The sequence below is a fragment of the Manacus vitellinus genome, unplaced genomic scaffold, assembly GCF_001715985.3.
Source record: "Manacus vitellinus isolate BGI_N305 unplaced genomic scaffold, ASM171598v3 scaffold_3_pilon, whole genome shotgun sequence".
Lineage (NCBI taxonomy): Eukaryota > Metazoa > Chordata > Aves > Passeriformes > Pipridae > Manacus > Manacus vitellinus.
This window is the reverse complement of record NW_021940535.1, coordinates 22134389-22146703: the sequence shown is the minus strand read 5'-3', so window position 1 is coordinate 22146703 and position 12315 is coordinate 22134389. Positions and strand designations below refer to the sequence as shown.

At 36.5% G+C, this 12315-nt stretch overlaps 1 protein-coding gene across 1 annotated transcript in view; it reads right to left on the bottom strand.

The window, feature by feature from the left end:
* SKAP2 (src kinase associated phosphoprotein 2) overlaps positions 1-11831 on the bottom strand; it is a 107686-nt gene extending 95855 nt beyond the window's left edge. Inside the window, exons 1-2 of the mRNA XM_018075889.1 lie at positions 11730-11831; positions 9444-9469 (exon numbers count right to left, since the gene is read on the bottom strand). Coding sequence (XP_017931378.1) covers positions 9444-9469; positions 11730-11812 — 109 coding nt within the window. The 5' untranslated portion in view covers positions 11813-11831. The remainder of the gene's footprint in view (positions 1-9443; positions 9470-11729) is intronic.
* Between the last annotated feature and the right edge of the window lie 484 nt (positions 11832-12315).

The window sequence follows — 12315 nt, the reverse complement described above, 5'->3', positions numbered from 1 at the left end:
CGAAACTTAGTATATTTTCTCAGATATGTTTAATACATCTAGGCAAAAAAGAGTTGGAAAAAGAACATAAACTACATTGCTCCTAAAAAAAAATAAAATCAAGTCTTGGCGAAGGAGAAAAACTAAACATGACAAAAATCACCAGATGAGAATCATAAAGTTGATGCACCAATAGATCAAATGACTCTCAAATTTCTTAAAAACCATCTAACAGTAAATTGTTCAAGCACTGCTTTTTTGTATATACATACACAGAAAGCTTTCCAGAGATCTCCAGATACCCTTTCCTATTCACATGTTCCTTTTTGGAGCACTGTATAGGGTAACTAGTTTCTCAGAATCTAAAATAAACCCCCTGCACAGTGAAAATATTCTTCTCCACAGACACAGGAATTGTGCTCATCAGCAGGATCGCCTCACCATGGCTGCAAGTTTACCCCTTCCTATTCAATAATGGAAATTCATGGAAAATTCACAGTCTGTGTCCAGAAAGCACCACGGTTGTTTGCAAAGAACAGCAAGTTTTCTATGCAGATAAGACAACAAAGCCTGATACTTGCTTTGCTGGAATTCTTTTACATCGAAAGGTTGTCAAATGCTAAATTGGCTTTTCCTTCGTTAATTTCGTGTGCTTTTTCCTGGGAAAGTTTCCTTTCAAGCTCTCATGCCATTTAACAACTGCTCTGAATCTGAACCTGACTCCAATCTATTTCTGACACAGTCCTCTCCCAGTAGCACGCCAGTCATCGTGTTAATCTGATCAAAATACTTGCATTTCATCACACCTGTCACACCAATCAAAAGTAAATTATCCCTCTCCAGGATTCACCTCTTCCTCCAAACAAAAAAACATAGAGTAGATAGCACGTGAACAGAAAATATTATGCCTTATTTACAGCCAGCATGATCATCTTTCACACTTAGATGCCAGAGACCAGTTGCCTGTCTCTCTCTGCCTATATATATCTTTATTAGATGAAAGACTCCATATAAAAAGAGTAGACATGATATTTACAACCTATACAATAGCAAAAGTTTTTCCACTCTTTTCCTGTCCTAAACTTTTACCAGTACTAGAATGCATAGAATATATGTGTATATGTAAGCACTGGCTGTCAATCAAAAATGTCCTCTTACCAACTATGCATAAACATACTATCATTTAACCTTCATGAAGGTGACAGTATAAATTTAAAATATTAGGCTGTATTTCTAGAGGAAAACATTTCCACAAACACCACACTCCAGCACTCAAAATTCATGGGTTGAATCGTAAACCTTAGTATATTTGAATGAATAGCATTTGTGGATGAAAAATAAGTGAGCTTATATGTAGAAAGAACATCTGCAGAGAATTTTGCCCCACTCAGCAATACATAATCTCTTATGTAAGTCTGCATAGCTGCACTGTTACCTTGCTCTTCCATTAAGTCACTATACTACCATTTTCCAAGCATGCTTAGGATTTCAAATTCAGTAAACATTTGTGCTTTACTTCCATATAAAAGCTAAGATCTAGGAACAAGGGCCTTTTTAATAGAGACATACATACATATTTAGGGCACAATTTACTTGTACCTATCCCAGACTGTGCTGGCTTTGGCTAGGAAAGAGTTAATTTTTCTCATAGTAGCTGGTATCAGGCTATGTTTTGGATTTGTGCTGAAAACAGTCTTGATAATACAGGCATGTTTAAGTTACTGCCGAGCAGTGCTTACAGAGTCAAGACCTTTTCTTCTTCTCACACCAACTCACCAGCGAAAAAGCTGGGAGTGCACAAGCTGGGAGGGGACGCAGTTGGGACAGCTGACCCCAACTGACTAAGGGGATATTCCACACCATAAGATGTCATGCTCAGCCTATAAATCTGGGGGAAGAAGGAAGGAAGAGTAGGATGTTTGGAGTGATGATGTTTGTTTCTCTAAGTCACTGTCACACATGATGGAGTCCTGCTCTCCTGGAGATGGTTGAACAACTTCCTATCCATGGGAAGTAATGAATGAATTCCTTGTTATGCTTTGCTTGCATGTGTGGCTTTTGCTTTACCTATTAAACTTTATATCAACCCATGAGTCTTCTCACTTTTACCCTTCCGATCATCATCTCTACCCCATGTGGGGCTCAGTTGCCATGACACAGGTATATAGTGTATTTGTAACATCAAAGAACATGGCAACACTGAATGTAGATTTATAGTAAAACAAGTATCTGTTCTATTTCTACAATATCCAAACTCAAAGTGCTTTTAAAACAACTGAAAAATGTTGAGGTATTATGAAGAAATTACACACTCAGTGCTTCATAGACTTCAAAGCATTCTCTAGGTGTTAAATCCTAAATAAGGCTTGAAGACTTCCATGAAAAAAAGGCCCTCACTGGGAATGACAATCAGAACAAATAAATAAATCCTATGTCATACAATTTAGGTACCCACACTTTAAGTGAAAAATGTGGAGAATAGGTGACAGACACAAAACAGAGGTATAAGCAACCTGCAGTCATGCAGGCCTAGATTAAACAAAAAAATTTTCCATTTTTTATTTTAAATAAATGTATTCGTAAATTTGTATTATACCCTGAAAAATGTAATCCTTGGATCATCTAATTTGTACAGAACTGCACACATTTCCGTAGGAAAGCTGACTCAATGTGCTCTGGAGCTTTAACAGGCAACATCTCACAACGTGTTTATGTGCTTACATAAAAGAATGACTACTTTCTGGTATCATCCTTAGAGTTTTTCCTCCAATTCTATCAGGGTTAAAACACATCTTAGGAGCGTATGCTACTAATATATAAAGATATTGCTTCTGACAGTTCAGAGACAGGCTTCTTGTTGATTCTATACATCTCCTACATTCCCACTCAGAATAACCTCTGCCCTTCCTTCACTTTACATCCTCTTCCATCAACGTGTTGCATTGAAGTTCATACTCCACCTATGGAGTAAGAGCAGACAGAATTGCACTTGAAGCTCCATATGTTACTCCTTGAACAATCACAGGAGTCAGTGTTGAGCAGCACAAACCACTACTCTCTTCAGGTGCCAAGTACCTAAAAATACACCCAAAAAGCATCAATAAATTAAAGAAAAGCATTCAACTTGCACTTATGTAATAGAAAACTGAACTACAAAGCAACAATGGGCATCAGGTAAATGTATCCAATACAATTTGAAGGCATAATTGAAAGCACTGCTGCCTAATCAGTGATCTAAAAGCAAAGCATGCTCAAACCAAACGTCTATAGACTCATTAGTTGGCAGCCATTCCATTCCAATCACATATAATGTCAGTAGTGCCTTGAACCTCTGCCAATGACAACAGCATAAATTTTGCATCTCATTTCTGTGGTCATAAAATTAATGACCAGTTTAAAAATACTTCTTTGCAAAAGTTATTGCACAAAGGAATGACATGAATGTGTCCCTGTTATGTAGTCACAAGAATAATTACGGAGTTGATGCTCATTAATATAGTTTCTTGTTTCCCCAGAACACCATATGATTTATATGGAAGTTAGGGGAAAAAAAGGATTAATTAATGGTAGATATTTAACAGTCACAACAATAGCAAAAATATGTATAAGAACTGACCCTATTCCCCAGCTTCTGCAATTTAAACTAATCTCTTACAGGTTTGATAGCAGAATCAATATATTATGCTGTCTGTAAAAAAAAAAAAAAATACAATGTCGTTCCTTATTAAATGCTACCTTTTCCATTACAGCTTATTTATTGATTTAGGAAATAATGCATACCAAAGGGTAAGTGTACCACATTAGGAACAGAGCACTGAACAAACTCTCCTCATTGTAACAAGAGTTGTAGTTCAGTGCCTACCCCCCATTCTGAAAATTTCCAACAAATTCAGTTGGTATAAGTTGAATATAACGAACAGGACCATATTATGTTATAAGAATCCAGCTAAAAAAAAAATCCAGACATTTTTTTGCCCCAAAAATTCATTTTCTTCTGCAATAGTGAGATTATAATAATGAATTCCTAAGCATTAAAAATACTGCTTCCACCACTTAACCTAAAAAAGAGAAGCAAGATGTTTCAGCCAGTACCTCTGAAAGAGACTTGCAAGTTCACATCCTCAGATAACTAAACACTTCCAATTTATTTCCAAAACATCTAGACAGAATGATGCATTAAAATTGCTCAAGTATAAGAGAAATAAAACGACTCACAAAAATAAAAAGACATGTAGGTCAAAACACCCTGCTTCTTGCCATTTCAGAAGGTCCCAAGTCACAGCAGGTTGAAATCACTTCCTCCTCTCCAATCTCTGCTGCAGTAAGAGCCCACCAAACAAAGGACTGGATCATCAAGCAGATCAAGCAAGGTTCTCACTACACAGTTTTTCAAAAGAACAAGTAGACAAAGCTGCTTTCAAGCTGGCACGGGCTTAATAGGGGCAGCTTATATTTTTAAGAAGATGCTCTGACCCAACCCAGCAGTCACCTTGCAAGATTGGACTCTTCTGACAGCCACTTTCTCAATGCATGCTTTGCCACACAATCTGCTCCAACATACTCATCCCTGAAGAGCCTTCTAGAGTCCCTTATTAACATGATGGTTTTTAATGGCTTGTTTTGTAAAGGTCAAGTAGAAACTCTTTAACAGCTATTTCTTAAAACAATACTGAAACAGCATTAAGTTTGCAAGCAAATATGCTTCATGCAAGAAAAGCGACCCAACTTTTTCCTTCCTTTTGCATCATTATTATGATGTATATCAGGACAAGACCATTTTGTGCTGCACTGGTGGCTGTATCTTGTGTTGCTTGAAATTGCACTTGGCATGGACACTTCACAGATAACAGCTGCGTGTAGCTGAAAGGGACAACACAGTGACTCGCCTGCAGTGAAACCTTCCAGACTTCCAGGACAGAGTGATATTTGGCACACTTTTAATGCATTTGATGGTCTCTCCAGAAATATATTATGATGATCCCCGAACAACCGGATAACAGCTAAGCTATATCTTTCCCATTTATGGTTAAATACTAACGATGTATTTATGCTCCTGCTGAAAGTTCAAGTGTGTTAAAATATAGAATCTGCATCCACATATGGCTCTGGTGACCACAAGATACTGACTCCCTTTCTCAAGTCCAAATGACTCCTACCTGCTGCCATTTCCTGACAAAGAGTGTATAGAGGGAAAAAAAAAAAAAAGGAAAACAGAAAAGAAAAAAAAATATAAAGCCTTTGCATATAGTGCTACTCTATCAGCTTGACTATTTCCAGGAAGCAGATGTCTCAGGCTCCAGACACTCTCTGCTCTGCCAAGAGCCAGAGGCATCAGAGTCATTTAAAGGTTTCCTACAGGTGTTCCCAATAATTACATAGAGAATAACACCAATGCTCTAGAGACGTAGATTCACCCGCTATTATACTACAGTGAAATGAAAACTAAAGTGGATCTTCATCAGTTTTTATCAGAGTGAAAAGTGCTAGTTAGAAAATGTCATATCATACTTTTCTGCATAAATAGATCAGATATAAGGTGCACTGAGACCTTTATGGGGAACTTTTTCTGCAAATTCCCATATTATGACTCTATTTGGCTAGTACTTCTGGTGTCTGACTTTCAGCACTGAGCCAAAATATTTTGTAAGAAGTGATTAAAAATATATATTTTACTAAAATAAATGCAAAGAACAGATGGCAAGTGAATTTCAAACACAAATGCAGTTTCTAGAGCTTACAGTGCTTCTGCCAACTTTAGCACTATTTTTAGCATAAATTGAAAACAAGGTTCTGTTAACTAAACATTTTGGCAGTCACAGTATTGATTCAATTAATCTCAAAACAGAGAAACGTCAAAAACTGTATTAAGTCAGAATCTTTGAAAAAGTCCAGAGTTTTATATCCTTAGTGGAATATTAGTCTTATAAAAAAAACTAATCTAATTGGTAGGCAAATAACCTTAGTTTTCAAGTTCCTTCCCAATTCTAAGATTTAGAACGGGTCACTGAGTGTTTAGTTTTGCCTAAACTGCTTAGATAAAGAGTCAGATATTTCAAATTAACTGAAAAAAAGGCAGCAGTGTCTAAGAGAAAAAGACATTTCTACAGAGTTCCTCAATTTAAGAACAAAATAGATATAATGTTCAATAACAATAAAAATAAAATTTGAGGAAACATTAGTGGTTTGGATATTAATATAATTGTACCTTTTTTGTCATAAGAACAACACGGACTTTCTTTGTCCATAAATCAACAATATACTTAACTGTAAAAGTCACAGTGTAAAACCAGATAACACATCACACAAGAGAATTAAATATTTTCCTATACAATGAAATTTGTGTCTTTCATTTTCATGTGTACCCACTTCTCCCACAAAGTTGTGTTTTTTTCAGTCTGTAGACACAAAAGATGCTTTTGCCAGCATATTTACTGACCTGACAACATCAGAAGGCTTCTTTTTAAGAGGATGAAAGGAAGTCCTCAAATTCATCAATCTGGTTGCAAAGAAGTATGTATGCACTTTCTGAGAGATACACACATGCATGATTTTGGTTTTAAGGAGCTTGGTTCTACTTGTACACATGTTCTTCAATATTATTATTATTATTATTATTATTACCATTACTATTATTATTTTAAACCTTCTTGCTTTATCCTTATGGAAGGCAGGACTTTGTATGCTATTGGCCAAAGCCCATAAAACAGGAGTTCACATACAAGAGCTTGGTCAAACTTACTAATAACTACGTACAACGCCAGTGGAACTACAAGAACATTCAGTGATGAGAGTGGAGTGACAAGTATGCCCACAACCCGTACTTGTGGAACAACTCACAAGCTGAAGGAGCCATGTTTGAGAGGCTAGAGTCAAGTTTCATTATGTCATAGAGGAAATCTATGAATTTTGAAAGTGTTAGTCCACTTCTTCTGGATGCCTCTGGAAGGATAAGAGGTCACAACTCAGAAGATTCTTGAAAACAACTGATGTAGCATGATAATTACTATACCATGGTAATTCAGCACATAGTATAAACCATTCTTCGTCTTTACTGTCAGCTTCAACAAAGATTATTTTATTTGATTTTAAAAAATGGAGTAACTGCTACTGCAAAACCAAGGACAGCAAATATGAAGATGAAATATACACAGTAGTTTTTATTCTTTCTAGTTTGTTTCAGCACAGTTTCCAGAAGTCTGATTCCACCCCTCCTTTTTCCCCTAAAAGATATTCTCTTTTTTCACCTTATATTTCAGGATATTTCTTCTTTGTCTGGAGGGAGTTGGAACTGACCATCACTGCCTTCTCAGTTTTCAATCTTTTCCAAATTTTCCATTTTTCAAATGTCAAGGTGTGCACAGTGGTATGAACAGGCACAACAGTTGACCTCACTCAGCTGCTGCCGCTGCTTTGTTCCACTAGGAGCTGACCAAGGATCTGACTGCCTACCTCCATGTGGGTCCTTTGTTCTACACCTACACAAGTCACGCCTAATTTGTACAGGCCTAACGACCGACACAACCGAATAAAGTTTAGCAACACTTCTTGAACTCTGGAAATTATACCAACAACTCATACCACTGGATTGCATTCCCTCAAATATTTTGCAACTAAGTGCAGGCTCCGATTTCTCATATTTTTTTTTTACATTCATGTATGCAAATGCACATGAATTTGGAGAAATTTATCCTTGCTTGCAGAAAACAATGGTATAACTTTCATTTTATTGATAAATACCAAAAGAAAACTAAAGTGTCAGCATTGGCAAGCTTCACCATCTGTACACAGTTCTATGATCTGAACTAGAAACACATCACAAGAATTTTAAAAAAAGGCAATATATCCTTCTTAAGAATCACATGTACTCTAATAAAAAGAATAAGACTGAATATAAATTTTACAGAAATCAGAGCAAGTTACGCAATAACAATTACAGACTATATAAATTAAACCACCCATTTTGCTGGAGAAAATGAAATCTCATTTTTATTAATAATTTGTTGAATTAGAAAAGAAAATCTTAATTTGATTTTGAAATTCTGAAGTAAATAGACTAGAATCTTCTTGACCTTCAAATAAAGCAAACCAGTAAATGCAAACTCTACTCTTTGTAGACAACTCTCATGCTCATTAGAGAGTCAGAGCCTCAGAAAATTATCAAATCTTCAGAAACATGCTCTCCCAAGGTCAGATTCATTTGTAGTGAAACAACCATCCCACCTAATTTCATGTTAGTAATTTCCTAAATAAAATAACACTTCACTTTCCCACACTTAGTTCTGTTGGACAATGAGAAGAGGAGGGAAACTACATTTTATCCTCTGTAAGGGTGCCGTGTGCAATATAAAAAAATAGCAAATTATTTTAACACAATTTTTAAACAATCACACAGTTTGAACTTATAAAACTTTGGCAATCTTGGGAAGTTTCAAGTTGCATTTTCCCTTTCAGTTGAACTGTTATGGCTGCATAACTTGATTTAAACAGGCATAAGAAATGTATGAGCTTGTTGTGCCTTGTTATAACATTACTTGCCTATTACGACTTACATATTTGTACTTCATCAGGAGGCACACTGTAGCCTACACATTTGAATCTCCTTGTCCAGAAACAGACAGTTCTTCAACCACTGCAAAAAGTGAAGCTCTGCATAGGCTTTTTTGACCTCGCACTGTGACCCTCATACCAGCATCCACAGGCTATAGGTCATGACCTCAAGAATTAGCATCATGGAAATAAGAGCCCTTCCAGGTTTAGTTACAGAACAGAACACTGTAGCAACAAACCCTCAGCCTTCTCTAAACTGAACTCTGCAGCTTTGTTTTAACTCCACTGGAAGACAATAGATAACCCACACTTCAGTTTTCATTACTCGCACACTAAATCATCTCCTCTCCAGCTAAAGGTCTGAGCTCGCGCTGCACTATGAAAACATTCATTCAGTGTGGATCGAAAGCCAATATCATATTGCCACTAGATGATCCTATTAAAAGGTTAAAGAAACATCACTATGGAATTGAAGACTTTTGCAACGTTAAGAAAAAAGGTTGAAATAAGTCATCTCTGTTAAAATTTTATCTCCTAAGCAGGCTACTTTGCATACACTTCCTCCGGGGAAGAAGAAAAAAAACCCTGCATCACATGGTCTTTCACAAGGCTACACTACCGCTAATAAAACTCCGCTTATATTAAACTGATAACAAATAATCTCCATAACAAGCTCCATTATATATTAAATCCTGAACCGTATTTCTAAACTAGTCTTTCCATCAGCAAGCGCTCTCCGATGCGTTTAGTGCCGGGCGGGGGACCCAGCTCCGAGCGGGAGTTCCGGGAGTCCCGGGCAGCCGTTCCCGCTTCCCGCAGCAGGGGGAGCCAGCGCCCTCGGCCTCGGCCGGCGACAGGCACCGGGGAAGCGCCGGGCGGGAGAGGGAGAGGGAGAGGGAAAGGGGCACGAGACTCACCTTCCTCCGGGAACTCCCGAGAGTAACTGCAGGGAGAAGAAGAAACATCAGAAAGCAATGCACACCTGCAAGCCCACGGTGCCAGGACATGGCACAGAACAACAACTAGTTTTCAACAAGTTTCACAGCTGAAACTTAGCGCCGCAAGTTTTCCTTTCAAATTCTGCAGTCTTTATCTTTGGCTTAAAGTATTCACTCAGTTTTTCTTTTCTCTTTGCAGCTGAAAGAATTCCCAGCCACTTTAAAGAAGACTTTAAAAAAAACCAAACTCAGACAGAGCAGCCTTTTCAAGGAACATACATCTACTCAGACATCTTAAGGTATAAACATACAAAAGCATCTTTAATTTTAGTAAGCCTTCTAAATGTTAACATGTTTCAAAACTTTTCATGCACAAGTAAAAGCCACTGAGCATATTTTAAAATACAGGTCAGTAGGTAAAGACAAAAAAAATTATCACAAATAGTTGTTTTAGCTGCAGTAAATTTGCAGAAATCTAAATGAAAATGTATTAATAATTAACCAAAAATTTAAAACCCTAAATAAAAAATCCTTTCCAAATAAGGAGAGCTAAACTTATTTAATGCCTAAAAAAAAATTCTACCATCCCAGGAAGAAAATTTACTGTTTCTTCAGAGCTAAAACTTATTTCAGAAACAAAAATGATCTGATGATACGGATAAATAATCAGGACAGAGTTACATAAAATGGCATTCAAGAAGCATTCATGGACTAGAGTTTATGTGAAAAGAGGAGGATTTCATCAGAACTAACTGACAAATAAAATGCAGCTGCCAAGATCATCTTTATGGACAATAAGGAGGAGCGCACGTATCAGGTCAGTCAGTTAGGAGATTCTTGCGAGTAACAAGCAGAAGAAAAATGAAGGGTCTAGGGATAAGAAACTGAGAAATGCCAACAGAGATAAAAGGCCAGATCTAAGAAATACAGCATAGCAAGTGGCAGTAATAGACACAGCCCAACATGTGGGATGTGAAAATCAAAGATGACTAGAATGTGCATGGATTTTGTAGTCTGCATGAAAAGCAAAACACTGTTAATAGTGAACAATATTACAGGAGATGAGGAATGAATTGGAAATTAGGGTCATAAAAGTGAATAGCAAAGGATTCAGCATCAACTTTGTTCATAACTGCAGGTTCCCTCCCTTTGGTATTTCATCATCCAAAAAATCATAGTTTAGTCCTAAGACCGAAGAAAAAAGTCAGTAGTGCTGTAGCTGCAGGTCTTCTATAAAGGGCCAGTTAACTCAATAATCCACAAAGGAAAGCACAAGCAAATAAACAAAATCCTAGTTCCTTATCAGAGGGGAGAGAACTAGTTCCCTAAGCATTTACAGCCTGAATGAAAGGCACACAGAACTTTAACTACAAGAATTTGGGACACATCTCATGTTTCTCTACAGTCAGGGCCATGCAAAGAATGATGCCCTCACCAGATGATTGTGCCGTCTTTGAAATTGTAAACAAGTTGCCTCAGGGGCAGAAGAATGTCATCAAAGGAACGATTAGGGGATATCACACAGGAGTGATCAGTAGAAAAACAGTTTGGAAACAACAGCACTTTGGAAACAATGTGAAAAGAACAGCAAGTACTAAACTATATCCTAGTTGATTAGAGTTGCAAGAAAAGAGATTTTTCAAAGAAAATTCTGTAGCGCAAATGAAAGTATAGCTAAATATCTTTACTGAATTGCTGACTGAAATTAAAACTCTATAAAACAATCTCAAATCCCCCTTGACATTAAAACAAACAAGGACACGCACAGCCCTCTGCTTTGACTGTCATAATACTTCACTATTTTAACACTACTGAAACAAGCTTATGATCTATAAATAGTTTTCAGTTATGTTTCAATTTTCTATTACAGAGCTAAACAACAAAATGTATAGTAAAGCAAAGTCAGTATTGAATTATGCTGTTTTACAACAGCTGAGTATGGTGTTTGGAAGCTCGTTCACATTGTCAAGGCATTATATTTCTCATATTTTAATTAATCTTACCAAAGCTGAAGTGAATGCAAGCTCTACCCAAAGAGCTTGCAATCAGGGTTCAGAATATTGAGCAATTCAAATGGGACAATCATCCTGATCCCATTTCTTACTAAATTGTAACAGTTTCAAGAAAGATTATTTGACAAAATCAGAACTTAGACAGATTTTTTTTTTAATTGTTAATCGTTTTAATGTTTATTAAAAGATTGTAAAAAAACTTAAGGTATCACTAAGTGACTTTATAACATATCAAAACCATGAAGCTGCTTACCTTGCCTTAACATCCTTTATCTTCTTAAGAAGAAGTTCCCTTTTTTCTTTTGCTTTCTTGGATAGATTTTCTCCTTTTAGCATTTGGGAAACAAATGTTTCAACATCTAATAAAGAAAAAAAATAAAAGATAAAATAGTGCTGTAATGAGTTGTCCTGATACTACTGTGAAAAAACCAAGAAAATTATTTTCAGTTCTACACACAGCATAGTTAACGCTCATTTCAGAATCTAAATGGGATACATTTGTTCCCTATCTATTTATGCTTAGGACAGCAAATCCTATGGTGACATTTGATTCTTGCTCACTTAATTATGCTATGTAAGTCCTAACAAATTGCAGTACTATAACAATTACTTTCCATCACCTAAAGTAAGAGATAAAGCTAAAACATCAATATAGCCTTTATTCATGTATTCCTGCCATATTATTTAAGAAGTTCAGGTTTCAAAGATGGTTGAGTAATTTATTATTTCAGCAGTAACAATTACCCAGCTCCTAATATAGGTCATTTACTGGTTACAGCATTTTCAAGTGTTCTCACATTGCCTCTGAACTCCCTGATTGACTAAAGATTCATATCCAA